The sequence below is a fragment of the Zalophus californianus genome, chromosome 4 (genome assembly GCF_009762305.2).
Source record: "Zalophus californianus isolate mZalCal1 chromosome 4, mZalCal1.pri.v2, whole genome shotgun sequence".
NCBI lineage: Eukaryota > Metazoa > Chordata > Mammalia > Carnivora > Otariidae > Zalophus > Zalophus californianus.
Window position 1 is genome coordinate 5,666,216 of NC_045598.1, and position 17,725 is coordinate 5,683,940.

Sequence of the window (17,725 nt, forward strand, 5' to 3'; positions counted from 1 at the left end):
CGACGCTTCGCATTTTATCACCTTAGAGAGTAGAGCCCCACCGTTCACCCCTTGTTGGCGCTCACCGTCACCGCAAACCATAATTAGGGGCTGCTTTAAGTTCTAGGGGGCAGGAGCGCCCGGGTGGCTCAGTCGGTTAAGCGGCTGCCTTCGGCTCAGGTCATGGTCCCAGGGTCCTGGGATCGAGCCCCGCATCGGGCTCCCTGCTCAGCGGGGGAGTCCGCTTCTCTCCCTCTGCCCCTCCCCCCTCTCACACACATGCACGCACTCATTTTCTCTCTCAAAATCTGAAAAAAAAAAAAAAAAATTCTAGAGGGCAGAGGATATGCTCACCTCCCAGGACCTAGAATGTGGTTGGTATTCCCCAGCGAATGTCTGTGGAACCCACTCCCCCAAGCCCATTTCTTCGTCTGTAAAGTGTCCGAAATAATACCTGTCAAGGCATAGTGACCATGTATGTGAGAGAGTCCATGCGCGGACCAGTTGCAGTTGTTTATATGCAGTTGTCACAGATTAATTCCCTATCGTGGGTATCAGGACGCCCCTGCCCCCATTTTACCCAAGGGCAGAGATGTTGAAGAACCTCCCCAACTCATAATTAGGCGGAGGTAGAGGTGGACTCCCAGCCCTGCTCACTGACCTCCGCGCCCTCCCTCTTGACTCTGGAGGATACCAAGCACATGCAGGGGCTCAGTCAAGGTCATGGAGAGCTTCACCCTTGCCCGGGAGCCTGTGGACGGGCGAGAGTGGCTGGGTTTTGGCCACAGGGTCCAGGAGAGGGGAGAGCTGAGCACAGGGCCCCACGGCGCTGGAGAGGGGCCCTCACATGCAGCGGCTCGGCTTCCTCCTGCATCCAGAAGCTGTGAGCACGGCTGTCCTCCCCGTGAGAGGCCTGGGCAGGCTGGGCTTCCTCTGGTGGCCTCACACCAGACAAGAAGCAGAGCTTCCCAAAGGGCCCACAGCAACCCGGACCTAATCCTGAAACTCAGTCACAGCAAGCCTGTATGAGAGCTGATTTCTTCCATATGCTCCCCCTGAGGAGAGGGCCCCTCTCCAGGTGGCACCTGTTTGGACAGTAACACCCCAGCATCAGTTCAGGTCCCTTCTCTCAACTGTTAAAGGTGAAAACAAAGAGCCCGCTTTCACTGTGCATGTGTTAAGATTCAGTATCAATCGCTCAAATTACTTTTATTTTAGGGAATGACAGTAAACTTCAAGCATTTAGGAAGCTGTCAAAAATCTTCCCTTGTGCTTAGAGATGGCAATGCTTGTCAACGTACTTGAGACATCAACTTTTAGAAGAGCTTAGGCAAGAAACATTGTTAACGGTGTCATAAATAGTATTATAACTTTATTAAAATGAAAAGACAATATTCAAAATAATGCAACAAAAATGAATAAAATCCTTTGTCCAACACTGTACACATAATGCAGAAATCAGTGCATTTTTCTAAAGCATGTCTTACCCTTCATTTAGTTCATACTAAAATATAAGCTTTAAATAGCTCAAATAATATCATTCAGCAGTTTAAACTGTAAACAGCTTGTTTAACTGTTAAGAGAACATTGTAGTAATGTACCTCTGTTAGTGAGCACCTTCTCCTTTGTGCTTATCTATACAAGATCCATACATCGAAGCACGTGGAAACCCCAGCGCATGCTGTGGGTCTCACTGAATCCAGGTGAAGCAGCCAGCCGGGAGAGTCTCAAAAGCAGGAAGATGCTGATGTGACCTGTGCTATTAAGACATACTGCTCTATTGGTCAGAAGTGTTTTACTTAAAAAGCAAACAATCCCGGGGAAATACTGAATAGGAACCAGCAACACAAGGCCAGCTTGTGTTGTATTTGTTTATTAATACAGTCTAAAAACAAAACAAAACAAAAAAACCCAAAAAAACCCAACACAAAAACCCAACACACGCCCCCCAGTGACTCTCAGTCACACGGCTGTTTCTCGATTGCGTAGAACTGACATCACGAACACGGGCGAACGGTCTGCTTTCCCGCGGGAGTCGAACGTGCCCTCCCATTGCGGCTGCGAGGCCTGCACCACAACGGGCCATGTTAGCGGGCAGAACGGAGCAGAATTGTCAGGAAAAATGGCTTACGGATTCTGGGATCTTCTCACTTCTCGAGGTGTGAGACACGCGTGCACAGGGGGGAAGCCGGCTGCCCAGCGCACTGCCAACCTCCCCTCATCAGAGCAGGAGCAAAACCTGGAGGGACCCAGGCCTCGGGGAGATTTGTGAACTGGGCAGGTGGAGCCACGGGACGGACGGACAGACGGACGTGCGCCCTGCCCCTGGGGGCACAGACTGCTTGCAGAAATAAAGGAGACAGAAGAACTTCATGGGCCCGAGAGCCAGACCCTTTCCAACTAAGCAAAAACGGGTTTTTTGTTTTGTTTTATGATTCCGATCTAAACAATACTGTGTTTTCTTCCATTTGCTCAATTTTCGGTCAGGAGTCGTCCTCCAGCTTGTATTATCATTCTGAATACATGTTACTCTAAGGTAGCAACTATCTGGTTACCCTGCGACTATGGCCTGAGGTTGCCCCACAGGCTTCTACAGGTCTCTAACGTATACACATGTCAGAGGTTCCCCAGCCTTCCCTCCCCACCTGCCCAGCTTTACATTCCGGGCTGAAACAGACTTTTCTCCAACGCCAACAAAATCAGGGCTTCTCAGCACGAGCGTGCCCCACGGCTGCTGACCCTCTCTCTCTCTAACATGGAGGGTTCGACTCTTTTATGCTGCAATCTGAAACATTTCCCTGTGAACTGCAACCGAATGGGGAAGTGGCCTGAGAACCATTTGCTCCCAGGGAGCCCCTGCTGAACCGCGCGACCCCAGAGCCTAAGGAGAAACCACATAGGACAGATGTTTGCGCTTCACATGGCCACCTGGATCCAGTTTTGTTTTCGAGTCCAGCTTGTCTGCGGCTGAGACGGCACTGCGGTCAGCACACAGGGGCTGGGTTTGGGTGCTTGAGTTTGTTTCTTCTGCTTCCCGAAAGAACTTTTCGTATTTGTCCAGGTACGGTGGTCTCTCAGGTAGTAGGTAATAATGTGTCGAGCTAACCTTCTTCCCATTTTCAATAATGGGCAGAATGCAAGGAACCTTATTGGCAGATCCTTCGCTGTTCTGTCTTTGCAGGGCTTTGCTGCTGACGTACTTGGGATCAGGGGCAAAGCTCTGCGTAGGGGGCATGACCCCATTGAGGTAAGACGGGAGGCTTTTGGGGCTGGGTGTGCGGGAGTTACTCCGGGATAAAGGTTCTCTGGGTGGTACTTTGGGAGGCCTATCTTCATCACTGTAGGTGCTCGAAGTAACTTCTGCTGACCACCTTCTATAATCTGGCTTCACTGGCCTCGGAGGTATGGGGACCCTGGGGGGCACCTCAGGTTTGTCTTCATCGGAGTTCGGAGAAGCTCTGTGTATGTAGCTGGATATCCTTATGGCTGGCTTATTAAAGGATCCAGCTGGTCCTGAATGAGACCTTCTTAGTCTTCGGTGGGTCTGAGGTGGAGGAGGATTAGAATTCTGCACCCCTCCATTTTGGTCAGGGGCCTGGCTGAGATCTGCTGCAGAGACAGCCGGGGTATCGAAATATGCGTAGTTGATCTGTCCACACCCACGGAAGCTTCGCCTGCCGGGAACATCATATTTGAAGCCAGAGAGCGTACAGTCTTCTAAGAGGAAGTCCGTGTCTGAGCTGGTGAGGAATTCTACCTCGCAGTCTGTCTCGTCCAGAGAGAGGTCTTCTGAGATGGGCAGCGGCGGGAGGGGCCTGGAGCCCCGCTCACAGACAGCCGCGCAGGGGAAGGGGGACGGGGGGTTCTTTATGGGGGTGAGCGGAGGAGGAGAAGCACAGACCCCGTTCACTGACAGTTTCTTAAAACCACACACGACTCGCTCCTCTTCACGCTGCCCCGAGTCTTCGCCCGGGGGAATGATAAGAGGGGCCAGGCTGGGCTTCTGAGCGGGGCCGTTTTCTGCAAAGTGGCTGCCGTTCTTCGGACCAGATGTCGCCGCACGCCCTAGAACGAACGAGAGGGGTGAGTAAAAGGCCTGCGCGTGTGCACAGCGCTCTCCCCCAGCCCCTTGAGGCCGAGCCCGGCTACCCGGGTGCCCCCGGCTCTCTGCTAAGGCAGCTCACACCTGACGGCTGCCGCCCTGAGAACACCCAGGGGACAGCCACAGGTGTAATTAGGGGCCAGAAGATAGCTAATGCACATGATCTGGTTCAAAGAGCAAGTTATCTCTTCCATCTCCCTCGGACATGTGTGCGGGGCACGCCCACACATCTTGGCAGGTTTTGTGACATGTGCAAAATTTGCAGACGACGAGCAGTGTATAATTTCCGTGACAACCGCACCACACCAGCCCGGCCGGGTAAGAGATGCGGCGACACGAGGCAGGCAGGGTGTGAGTGAGGCGACACCGGGTCCGCACCGTTAGTGCCAACGTGACGTCAGGAGAGTTTTGACCTGCTTGCAATGTGCTAAATGCTCCTGACAAAAATCTAAGCAACACAGTGCCCACGTCTGAAGTGCCAGGCGGCCCATCACACACCTTCCTAAGTATTTTATCCACATGGACACTACTTGATCTCCCTCGGATGCATACCCGATACTCGTAAGAGAGATGAGATCTCACCCGAGGTCCCTAAAAGTTAAATGTGGATCAGAGCTGGGATCAGAATTCACTGACTATGAGAGATCACACTTCCACAACTAGGTCTCTTCCGGGCATCGGTGACTCAGGATGAGGGCAGGGTGGCTCGAGAGCCGGGCACAGTTCTCTTCAGAACCTGCTGCCACCAGGGGTCAGGCTCCTGCTGGGAACGGCTCCGGTGGCTTCCTCACTTCAGCAGGGTGCTGGAGGACCAGCCAGGACCAGCCGGGGCCATCCCCATCCCCACGGCCAACTGGCTCCTCAGACACTAGCCCCGCTTGGATTTCCGGACACATACCAAGAGATGTTAGGTGCTCCTGAGCCGTAGAGTTGAGGCTGTAGGCCATGGTGATTGGGTCAATGTTCAAAAAGTGACTGAAAGGAAAGGAAAAACATTTTGGTCATAAACAAGGAGCCAACCTATTCTCCATCTCATTTTAACATGACGGGCCTGGAGATCTCAGGGCCATTCTGTCCTGCGCTTACTTTTCAAACTCACTGCGGCCGCCCCAGCAGGTCCTCACGGTCCTCATGGCTTGGCCATCATGCAGAAATCCAGTTTTTAACGGGACTCTAATCTCCTGAGCAGCAACTCCTGCCGTGGACATGGTGTCTTACTCTGGGAGGTCTCCACACTTGTGAGGCCTAGGGATCTGTTGTCAACCAGTAGCTTGCATTCCCTGTTTGGGGGGGGGGGGGGCAGAGAAGAGATGAGAGAATAAACAATTCAGAAATACCCACACAGAGCTAATATCAGAGAACTTGGCGGCATGTGGGACAGAAAACTTTAGTTATAGAACGTTCACTTGATCCCGAACTTTTGGCATGAACTCATCCTTACTTCTCACGACGGTACTTAAAACATAGACACTGAGAACAATTTTTTTGGGGGGGGTTGGATACTAATCAAAGCTCTTAGATGTTTTCGGCAAAGTAAGGAATAATCCACGGCGAGCAAAAGCAGATCTCCCACTGCAGCCTGACAAATCCTGCTCACTTGCCAAAGTGCACACAGTTCTCTAGCCTCCTATGAACCGACCTTCCAGAGTGTGGCCGTAGTGGGCAAGGAGCTCCCGGTCCCCCAAGCCAATAGGGTCATTTCACAGATTACTGTACTCAGACCTGCAGAACCAACATTCACTAGAACCCAACGCTTCAACGGAACAGGAGATCATACGCTGGCAGGGGATCACCCCAGGGCCTAGCATTTGTTTGGATTCTGTAGTTCAGGGTTGGCCCTGGGAGGACAAATCCTCCAGTTACCACCTATTTGAGAATAAAGAAATAGATATGAAGATCCCAATTTCCATTATTCTGTAAAAATCAAGTTCTGCAAGGTTGCGGGCTTCAGCAGGGGCCATGGACAGCTTCCTCCTCCCTTTGAAAGACAAACTTAAAGGCACATTCTTCACATTCTCCTGTACCTCGTGATTCATGCCTCCCTGCAAGGCACAGATGACAAAGGCTAAAGTAAGTGCCCTTTTCTTAATCTAGTAGTTCCCCAGCGTGAGGACCCTCTCCCTCATCAGATGGTCTGCATCTGGGGTCAACCAGTAGCTCAACCCACACCTTGTTGCTAGAGGTGTTCATTAGCATCCATCTCCGCTTTCTTTGAACCTTCATGCCTCCTTAGTGTTAAGTTGAAGCTTTTCTTCTTTCAGACACCAGGACATGATCTGTCAACTCTCTGTGTAACACTGACCCCTTCTGGGATGAGCACAGATGCTTCCTAACGCTCTCTCACGCTCTCCCCAAGCATGCGCGCAGCCACCCAGGGCCAGGCGGTGTGCTGAGGACTGGGAGGCGACACAGAGGAGACATGCATGCTGGGGGATGGGGGAGGGGGTACAGAGGTCATCTGTTTTATGGACAGATCTGTCACCCACTAAACTGGGAGTCCAGGAAAGAGGCTAGGTCCCAATCATTAATCGTCACTACCTGAAACATAGCAAGGGCTCAAGGACTGAGCGCGTGCTGAATGAACGACTATAAGCTACCATCTCATTACCACCACCATCAGGATCAACTGAACGTATGCCGTGAATCCAGCACGGGGTCTTTTTTTTAGCTACAGATCTAAACAACACTCTGCAAGTGCTTACTGTTTGTTTTTCATGCAAAGACAGCAACGTTTCAGTGATAAAGCGAAGACAGACCATTAGTGATCCTGGCTTTTTACTCTCCCAAAGTCAGCTGCCTCTGATCCATAAGGCAGAGACGTAAATAGGTGTCAAATATTATTTCAAATAGTCAAGCGTTCTCCTGTGATCAGTCTCTCAACGATAAATGATGAAGAACAGGGGAAAGAAACCACACCATTTTAGAAATCTTAAGTTATTGGGAGATGTCTTTATTTTTTATTTCTGGTCTTCAGACGTTTGAGAAGAAACCCACGTGTTTTTACTTTACCTGGATTAAGGAAAGCTACAGAAAATTAAAAACCAAAAACCAAAAACCCAAAACATTTTTAGAACACACTGCTCGGCACCCCCTCCGGGTACCTGGCCTGGTGGTATGTGGCGCCCCACCCCCCAGCACCCTACAAGCACGGGCAAGACCACAGGGAAAGTATCTGTGGTGATGTAAAAAAACGAAAAGCCAAGCTAGGAAGGAGAATATGGTATTTAAGTAGTTTGAAAGCACACGTTTGGAGATCGCTCATCCAGATTACAGAAAAATGCTGCGGGGGATTCTGGAGGCCCAACCCCCACCTGTCTGCAGGCCAGCAAGTGCTCCTCGTAATTACTGCGTGTCAGCCTCCTAATGCCATCTAAATCTTAGCTTTCAACAGAATGATTGTGTAACTATCGCCTCTGCTGGAATGGCCTCGGAATTCTAAACTCACATTTCGGTGGCCCCTTAAAATTATGTATGCATTCTAGAAAGTTATTTTTTATTCATTGTTTCCATCACCTACTTGTTAGCTTTCTTCAGAAAAAAAATTTTTTTTAGTATAAAAAGAATTGTGTTCACTAAGCCAGCTCACTTCTGACCACAATAGTGTCTTTGTGTATTCATAGAAGGTGACCTGCCTCTACATCTCAATGGGGAATTGTGAATGGGACGTGTTATGAAACTGTCCGAACTTCCTACTTGCTTGCATGGGAGAAGCTGAGGAGGGAAACATAACTGCATATTCTCTTCTGGAAAATAACTTCCAACTATAGGCTCAGGGAGGGGGACCTGCCGTAGGTTTGGAAGCAAACGTTTTTGGCGTGTTCCTGGGAATGCCAGCTGAGGCAGGAAGCCACCTGCAACTCTTCCACGCCTCTCTCAAAACGCCCCAAGTCTGCAGTGTGTACCCTCTTGGGGCGGGGGGGGGGGGGGCGGAAGGAGAATCAACCCGGCCAACCTCAAGTTAAAAAGAAACCCACCACTCCAGTGAAATTTCACTAATGCTGCAGTGTTTCAAATGTTTCTGTGTAAACCGTAAAGCCAGCTCTACCTGACAATTCATTAGGAAACCAACTGCAAAACAGCCCTATGTAGGGAAGTTAGTCAGTATCTCTCAGCACAAGATGGCATTGTTATGAAATGCAAACTATGAGAGCGAATGTGGACCCAGGCAGCATGATGTCAAACAGGATCGGAATGACCTTGGGCAAAAGAACTTCCCCAAAATTCATCAACTAATCTTTGGCCTTTTCAGTGTGTCAAAAATGCAGTTAAGGGGCGCCTGGATGGCTCAGTTGTTAAGCGTCTGCCTTCGGCTCAGGTCATGATCCCAGGCTCTGGGGATGGAGCCCCACATGGGCTCCCTGCTCGGCGGCGGGAAGCCTGCTTCTCCCTCTCCCACTCCCCCTGCTTGTGTTCTCACTCTCTTGCTGTGTCTCTCTCTGTCAAATAAATAAATAAAATCTTTAAAAAAAAATGCAGTTAAATACCAATCCCAGATGGGAACTGTTTCCTACTAACCTCAATTTTTTTGAAAACTTCAAGACAAAAAATAATATCCCCTAAAACCATCTGTTTCTTGCTGCTGTCCTCTGATTTGCTCTCCTTGCAACGTCCCCTTCCCCACCCCGCTCCTTGAGTTTGGATCCACTTCTATGGCTTCACCTCTGCGTAGACAGCTCCTCAATCTCCTGAGTCTCCACTCCAGCCCTGGCTCAAGCTTTCACTTTGCATTTCCTATTGTCTGGTGATTATCTTTCCACTTGGATGGCCCTCTGGTATCTGCAATGCTACAAACCAAACTCCTGTCACTTACTTCACACCCCCTCCCCCTTCCCAAACCAGTTCAGGGTCTGTGAAGATCCCACTTCTCCTACAGGCACCATTTTTAATAACCTGAGTTGCGACAGATGCACATTCAATCGCCCAGTTCCATAGCCTATTTCTACACTGCTTCTCAAACCTCTCTTCCTTCCGTTCACGGGCACCGCTCTGCCCTGGGTCTGAAAATACCTAAGCTGCCCTACACACCAGTACCAGATCCATATTCCTGAACTGCAGTGCAAATTCAGATCTTCCACTGCTCAAAAATCTTCAAACGCTTCTAAAGAAAAGCTCTACAGGCTGGCCTTAAGGCCTCTCTAACAAGGCAGGCCCTGATCCACCTTCTTCAAGCTCTTCCTTCTCTTTCCCCCTCATCTCTGTTAGAATGCACCTTTTCCTTGGAGGCCATCTGTCACACCACCTTGTCCACTACCTGGCTCCCTGCTGAAAAGCCAGCGCGGGTCCCCATGTTCTTGGGTTATTTCGTGCCATGCCCCGATTTCTTGCCCATCCTCCAAATTTTTTGGACAGGCCTTCTTTTCCTCCCCTACCGTGTAGATCCTGGCATCATTCGCTTCTGATATTTACTAACCAGATATTGAGAAAATACTCCTCTCACTTTTAAAAAAAGTAATGACATGACAGACTCACGTGTCCTGTAAATCAGTGAAGAACTAAGGGATAAACCTAATGTGGGTGGACACATCCCGATGATAATGTGACAAGTTTAGGTAAATAGCAGGCAAAGGATTTTCCATCACATTCCTTTCCAAGATCTAAAGTGGACAGTTTGCAGACTGGGTAAAAACTCTAAGCTTAAGTGGTTAACAGTGTAACTTTCTAAATTGGTTTCTATTACTGTACATTCACTTAAGCAACCAGGGGAGAGCTTTCTGAAAATAATGAATTTCACCCTCTCTTCCACACTGTGCCTTCTGCACCTACTGTTTTTGTGGCTAAATTTAAGGTCACTTTCCTTAAAGAAAACAAAAAAGGCTACCCCAAAAAGCATACCATAGATGCTTTATTAAGGTGAAATCACATGCCTTTAGAATGAGGAAAGTCACTTTGAAACTTTTTTTTTTTTTAAACCAGGCTACCTTAAGACAGTAACCTAGATGTGCTTACCTTCCAGCAGATCTCATTAATAAATCTCAAAAGCAATCCACAAGAGGAGGAGGGGCACATTTTTGTCATACAACTCATCCAGTTCTGCCCAGCGCTTCCTTATTTAAAAGTGTGATGTAATTTCCTTCTTTCAATCTGGTTTTAGAACCTGATTTCTGTTTATTCAGGGTGATAAATGGTCTTTTCAACCTTATTTAACAACTACCTACATGACTATTTCCTTACCGATAGAGACAGAAGATAATCCTATTCAAAGCCAAGATTTGTAAAAAGAAACTGATTTCGGAACGTGACAAATTCCATGATTTTATTTTTTATTAAAAAAAAAATTTTCTTTTTAATTCCATGGTTTTAGATTCTCCCCACATAAACCACCATCTGCATGTTTATCTTCAGTCTTAAAGTGCCTAAAGTAATCACCTTTGAGAATATTAAAAACAAAACAAAATCCCATCATTTTTATTGTGTTAGTGTCTAAAGCACTGGCAGCCAAGCTATTCGACACACTGAACACTGAGTGTGGCTGTTTTACCGAATTTTAACTTTTACTAAGAACACGAGAGGGCGCCTGGGTGGCTCAGTCGTTAAGCGTCTGCCTTCAGCTCGGGTCATGGTCCCAGGGTCCTGGGATCGAGCCCCGCATCGGGCTCCCTGCTCGGCGGGAAGCCTGCTTCTCCCTCTCCCACTCCCCCTGCTTGTGTTCCCTCTCTCGCTGTGTCTCTCTCTGTCAAATAAGTAAAATCTTAAAAAAAAAAAAAAAAAAAAAAGAACACGAGAAGACTCACTGACGTAACACTCACATTCAGGTAACACATTCAGTGTCTATGACATCCAGTGTTGCATGACCGAAGTTTACTTACTGAGCAAAGGACTCTTCACAATCAAAAGCCCTAATTCAGGGTTCTTCTCAGATTTCACTGTTAACAGACCATGCTCTGGGGGTAGGGAGTGAAGGGCGAGGCGGGCAGGAATGGCCTTCACACTCCCCCTGCTACCAGAGGAAGCATAAATAGCCTTCAGAATAAAAGCATAGAGGACTTCACCTTTTATATTAAGTCACTGAAATGCTCCTGCATGAATTCAAGGTCAACGTGACGGCTTCAGGACCCCCGGCAACGCAGCTCTGCGGGGTGAGGATGGACATTTTGTCCCCCGCGGCATCCACCCTCCCTTCAGCGGGCCACATAACGGCCCACTTGTGGGTGGTAAAAACTGAGGCAATAAGGAAAATAATTTATCTTCAGCCTGTCAAAAGCAAAGCTGAGTGACATAATTTCTTGAATAATTCAGAGTATTTTCTAGCTGAGTACTTTAAGAAATGGCAAACTAACAAAAAACCTATTCGTTCCATAGCCATCGTCATCAATAGCCTTTTGATTCACTTGGTGTCCTACACGGCCTTCGTGCAGGGGCAGAAGTATACCGCAGCGGGGATGCAGTCTCTTGTCCTTTGTACTGTCCCTACAGACGCTAGCATCAGTAGCAACACACACACGGGATGGGAAAATATCATTCCTTTTAGACATACACATAATAGATTTCCAAATGGAAAAAATATGTGGGTTCTATTCTAATCTTAACGACAAGGAGCACAATGGTCCAATGATGGGAAGGGAGTCTTTAAAACTTGAAATTTACTTAATGAGCCCTGGAGTCACCCAATGGGTAACTCCAGATTGTTACAAGGAACGTAAAACCTGTACAAAAAATAAACTAATTCTTGGAAACTTATCCGACAAGCATTGTTCTAAGTGATTTATATGTATAATTTATTTAATCCTCTTAACAACCCTGTGGGGCGGGTTACTATTATGACCCTCATTTACAGATGAGGGACCAGAGGCACACCAAGTTAAGTCACTTGTTCCAGGTCAATGGTGGGTGCTAGAGACTTTAAGCCAGGCTCCCACCACACCACCCGGCCTCTCCGAGCCCCTCAGGCTCCTAACTGGGAATAAGATCTGACCCACTACAAGGCTTGTGTTTAAGTGTGGCTCAGACAGACTTTTCTGGGGATTTGCTGCTTGGTAATAGTTTTTTTTGGGTAACCTTAGACTATGAAAGTTCCTGTTTTACTTCAACTCCTTCAGATCCTCCTGTGAAAGTTATTAATTGCAGATTTGGCCTATGTATCCTCTGGAAGGGTGGGTTAAGGTGTCAATTTTATATTCTGTGACTACTTCAAGCAATTCTTTTGAAGCCCTCAATCTTTGAGAATACACTGGCAGCCCACCATTACACAACCCGTTACAACATGATACTTGGTATCACGCATATCTGTCTTCCCCCATAAAAGGGGTCCCCACATACACCCAACGGGCCTCAATCTCGCAGCATGGATCCTGGCAATGGTGTTACAATGAGGATCCATTTTCAAGTCTGGAATTTAATAGTAGAGTATCTTGCATTTGTAAAGCACTCTACAAATTACAAAGCACTTTCTGACACAGCATCTCACCTGATCCCCACCACATCCCTCTAAGAGGAGGCAGGGATAACACTCTGCGTTTTGCAGATGAGGATGTGAGGCCAAACATTTTCTGTGAGCAGAAAGGCCAGTGAGGCTCTTCTGCTCTCTGACCCAGCATCCCCTGCCACACTTTCACTTCTGTCCTCTCCACTGTCTCTTCATTCTAGGCAAAAACCTCACTTCTTTCTTTTCCTTTTTTTAAAAAAAAGATTTTATTTATTTTAGAGACAGAAAGAGAGCATGAGGAAGGGGCGGGGCAGAGGGAGAGAGAGAATCTCAAGCAGCCTCCCCGCTGCTGAGTGTGGAGCCCGAGGGGAGGGGGAGACTCGATCTCCTGACCCCGAAATCAGGAGTCAGACACTTAACTGACTGAGCCACCCAGGCACCCGAACCTCACTTCTCTAATGTTCTAATTTATCAGTAGGAAAACTGAAGCAGGGATGGCCAAGCGAAATGCTCAAGACCTCAGTGCAAGCCCATTGCAGAGATAGGAACTGGAGCTCCATGCACAGGGTTTCACCCACAAATTCTTAGAGGGCAAGGATGAGTTATTTCCACAAATGGTTCTCAAGTGCTTACTCTGGGGTAGATCCTATGGTAGTGAAAGAGACGCAGCTGCTGCCTGAGAAAGCCTCAATTTAATGAGGAGACAAGAAGCAATTTCAGATTGTGATAACTTCCCCCAGGAGGACAGAGTGGGGAGGCCGGATTGACAAGGGTAGTTAGGGGAGACCTCCCTGAGGTGACTTTTTTAAACTGAAATTTAATGACGAAAAGGAGGCAGCCATGAGAAGAATCAGAAGAGCATTCCACTCAGAGGGAATAAAATACAGATTATTTTAAATAATCTGTACCTGGACAGGTTTCATATTCTGTGGGTCTTCAAGAAGAGCATCAATGTCTTCTCATCCTTACCCACCTACTGCTTCCCCTGAAATGCTGAACCACGGCACTGTGGAGCGGAAAAGGAGTAAAACTCATGCAGCCAGAGCCCCATATTTTACAAATGCATTCACTGAGGCCTGGAAGATTCACCTCTTAGTAATACTGCCCCATTTTACAGTATGAGGAATTGGGTTAAAGTTATCAACAATGATTCCAAATTGCAGAATCCTTTTCCCCTTCTGAAGTCTGAGTCCCACACTAACTTTTCCCTATCTTAAAGCAAATTTCTCTATTATGCTAATAACTAACATTCAGAACCGTGAACTCACCAGTTTTATCCACCTTTACAGAGCATGTGTTTATGCTGTGCGGGTACAGCTGGATGTTGTTTATCTAGTATCTAGTAGGTTATTCCTTAGCGTTCATGAAGCATGGCCAAACACCAGCACCAAAAGATGCAAAAGGAACCCTGATGATGAGGTACCAATTCAAATTTATTGAGATTAAAAGCAGAGCTGTTTCTCTGGCAGAGGGAGCTGATGACATTCAAATTCCTGGAATTACCCTTGGCACCACCTTCCCCTCCTCTGCTCACCTTTCTAAAGCAACCTGATGGTATGCAGACATTCAGGTCAGTTTCAAGCATGTTAGATTGTACCTGTAATTTAGGCAACTTGCTTTTAAAAGCTACCATTAGTATTAGCTGAAAGGGAGTATTATCCCGTTCAACTTCTGAGGAGCAGCAGTTAAGAGTTATTTCCAAACAAAAACCCAAGTCTACAGTATAATTAAATCTCACAGAAAGAGTGACCAGTAGCTATTGTGGACTGAAAGGAGGAGAAACAATTCACTGAAACAGTAATTTTACGTATCTGTCGAAAATATGAATAATTTAGACATTCCATAACAGCCATAAAAAAAGATTTGCTTTCCACCCTTATCAGTGACTGATCCAATCCTGCTGAGCTTTAAGATGTAAAATATGCTTCCATGCCATTATTTACCAACCATCAACTGTGTGCAAGGCTGCGCAAGACAGAAGCTTACAAGTAAGAGTTCCTGCCCTTAAGGAGTTTACAATCTAATATACGTCAGGTTATATACTGTTAGCCCAGGACCTCTATCACTTATTAGCCAGTATCCACTGAGACATGCAGCTGAAAATAAACCTCTGTGTGAAGTGAAGAAACTGACAAATGGCATCTGAAGTTCAGGCTAAAAGCTGTATGTATTTCTCTTCAAATCTGCAAATATCTGGAAAAGATAGCAGTACATACCGGTAACCAGTCATAGCACAATTAAGCCAACTTTTATTCTGTCTTTGCAAAATTTGGTCCATTGCTGAAATTGGTACCTGGCCTCCTGTCTTTGGTCTGTTTAAGTAAAACTTTGCTGAAAACTGTGTGATTACAGAAATGGGGGGAAAAACAGACGTGGTATGGTGAATGTTTCAGTATCCCAACAAACACATACCCTCTGCATTCTTACAGATTTATAAAAGCTGAAAACCGTGCGGAATACTGTTCTTCAGGGGAAGAAAAAAGGCATTTTAACCTCACCTTTCTTCACCTCTGACAGTTGCTTAGAAACCAGTCCGGCCCTACCTGTGTTGCAGGTGTACCTAAAGTCACCAACACATCTCTTTTAAAGCTACAGTCTATTCTGACTGCACTTAAGTTTATGACTAACAATCTATTCATATTTTTTTATCAGGTAAGAGACTGGTTCCTTTCAAGCAATGACGAAATCCCAATAAAGACTTTGCAAGCACCAATACAGCACCAATCATGGTTAAGAAGTCATCTAATTTGTACGAGGCTGTGATATACATATAAATACACACGCACCTACACACGAGAAAACACCCAATAAGCAGTCACGTTCCGAACACAGAATTCTGCAGTTCCAATTCCTTCGGAAACAGTATTTAGGACGTTCCGACCAAAAGATCGCGTTTCTGAGAGACAAGAGTAAGAGGGGCTCGGAACTACTCCGTGGAATTCAAGGACCCTACCCGGGGACGACCGCCGTCGCCGAGGGACCGAGCAGAGGGACCGCGGGCCGGCCATCCCCCAGCACAACCTTCGGGACGGGGCTGACGGACGCACGGTGCGCGCCGGGGCAGCGCAGCCCCATTGTGGAAGGGAGGACGCTGAGGCCGCCGCCAGCCTCACGGGCGCAGGACCCCGGCGGCCGCTCCCGAAGCCCAGGCCCCCGCGCAGCGCCCCCGAACCGGCCCCTCCCCCCGACGCCCCGTCCGTTCGTCTGTCCGTCCGTCCCGGGAGACTCCGCGTCGCGGCGACCCTCTCCGCGCCCCGGGGACCCGCCCAGCGTCGGGAGTCGCCCGCAGCCCGGCGCAGGGGCCCGGCAGGGGCGCGGACGCGGAGCGGCGCCGCTCTCCCCACCCCACCCCACCCCCGGCCCGCAGGCCCCTTACCCCTGCTGAGCCGCGGCTGCCCCACGGCGCCCTCCCGCGCATGTCCGTCCCGGCTGGCTCAGCGCCGCGGGCTCAGGGGCCCGGACACCGCGCAGGCGCCTCGCCACTCGCTGGCCGCCTCTCTCCGACTGCGCTCCCCGCTCGCACTCGGCCGCGGTCTGCGCGGCAGCCGACGCCGCAATATATAGCGAGCAGGGCGGCCGTGACGTCGACGCTCGGCGCCCCGCCTCTCCCGCTCAGCCAGTCCCGGCCGCGCGCCGCTTAAAGGGGCGATGCCGCCGCCCAGGCGCTGGCGTGGGGTCCACCGGCGTCGCGCGGCCCAGCGGGGATGCGGCCTTTGTCTCTGAGGGAACCATTTCTGGGCCTCGGCGGCCTCCGCGCCTCGGCTCTGTCGGATCCGAGCAGCAGCTGCTGAGCCCCCAGAATCCTGATGGTTGCGTTTTTTTTTCCCAAGTGTGGGGGCAGCTCGGCCTCGGCCCGCGTTCCGCCCAAACTAAAGGGGACGCCGAGGGTCGCGCAGGGTTTCCCGTAGTTTCCTGGCCCCGGCGGGGTTTGATGGGTGTAACCGGGTCCGCCGCCGCGTGGAGGGTGGAGGACGCCTGGGCCGAGGCCAGTAGAGCCTCTGCGGGCAGGAGGCCCGGGCACCAGGAGGCCTGCGGGCCGAGGCGTGGGAGGGACAGCAGGGGACGGCATGGACAGAGTGGGGCGTTGACGGACAGTGTGGGACAGCAAGAGGCATCGAGGGACAGAGGTGCACAGTGCGGGGCAGAGCGCGACAGCATGGGGCAGGGTGAGACCGTGAGAGGCGGTGAGGCCACCCTGCTGAGGGCCTTTCATGGCAACGCCGAACGCGGGTCTGCCCAGCCACCTCTCCTCTGACCACACGTTTGAAAATCAAGGCCAGTGTCTGGCGGCACTTGATCTGCCCAGGGCAGCCCCCGGGCTTCCATAAGGAGCAGCCCCAACCGCAACCTGGCCTCTCCTTCCCTTTCCGATCTGGCGTTTACGCATTAGACCCACGCAGCTCTCAGCATCTCCGGGCGTCCGGGCAGCCGGTGATGCCCAAGGACAAAACACCCAAAAGCCTGCGGGAGGAGGCTTCTCCCCGCAACGGTGATGCAACTTAGGCTTATAGTTTAACCGTAAAATAAATAATACAAATGATAACAAACCAAGAGTAACTAAAGTAAGAAAAAAAGCAAACAGACAGAAACCCTCCAGTTTTAACCTGAATGGTACTCTCTATTAAGTAGAGGCCACAGACCTCCGGCTGACCTCCTTAGTCTTGTAGAGCCCCTCCTTGGTTTCAGCAATTGTGCCTGAGAGTGACACATTTAGCACTACCTAATTGGGGTGGTTTAACATATGGAATGAGATTCTGACCTCATTTTCAGGTTAACTATTAACTTACGCACTCCATGAAATGATTTGCCATTTCTCCCCTATTGTTTACTTACATTCTTTTTAAATTTAATTCAAAGACCTAATTTTGAATTCAATGCCCTTCACACACACACACACACACACACACACACACACACACACACACACACACACACACACACACACACACCCCTGAAGGGTTTCTTTGCCCCCTTTCAGTTGCAAGATAAACAGGTGTTTAGCAGAGAGCTCTACTCTCCTTTCCGGTCTTTCTGATGGGCTCCTTCTGGCCTACAGGGGCTCTTGGGTCATTTTCATGCTTGTGCTACTTACCAACAATTCAGTTATTCCATCTGTTAACTTATGTTCTTATTGCCCTTTCATTTAGTATTATTTTAGGATGATGGAAATTCGTCACAGCTCTTTGCTGGTTTTCTTAACCAAATTCAGTTTTTTGATTCACAGAAAAATCTATCCAGATTGTTTTCCCCCATTTTGGTTTCATTTATGTTTAAGACTTACC

General features: G+C 48.9%; 1 protein-coding gene across 1 annotated transcript; it reads right to left on the reverse strand.

Annotated features, from left to right (window-relative positions):
• Positions 1–1,331: 1,331 nt before the first annotated feature.
• On the reverse strand, positions 1,332–15,968 carry ERRFI1 (ERBB receptor feedback inhibitor 1). Its single transcript, XM_027604593.2, has 4 exons — positions 15,820–15,968; positions 5,168–5,361; positions 4,980–5,056; positions 1,332–4,044 (listed from the first exon to the last, which is right to left on the reverse strand). Exons 2-4 carry the CDS (start codon positions 5,287–5,289, stop codon positions 2,861–2,863), a joined length of 1,383 nt encoding a protein of 460 aa, XP_027460394.1. The 5' UTR covers positions 5,290–5,361; positions 15,820–15,968; the 3' UTR covers positions 1,332–2,860.
• Positions 15,969–17,725: the final 1,757 nt, after the last annotated feature.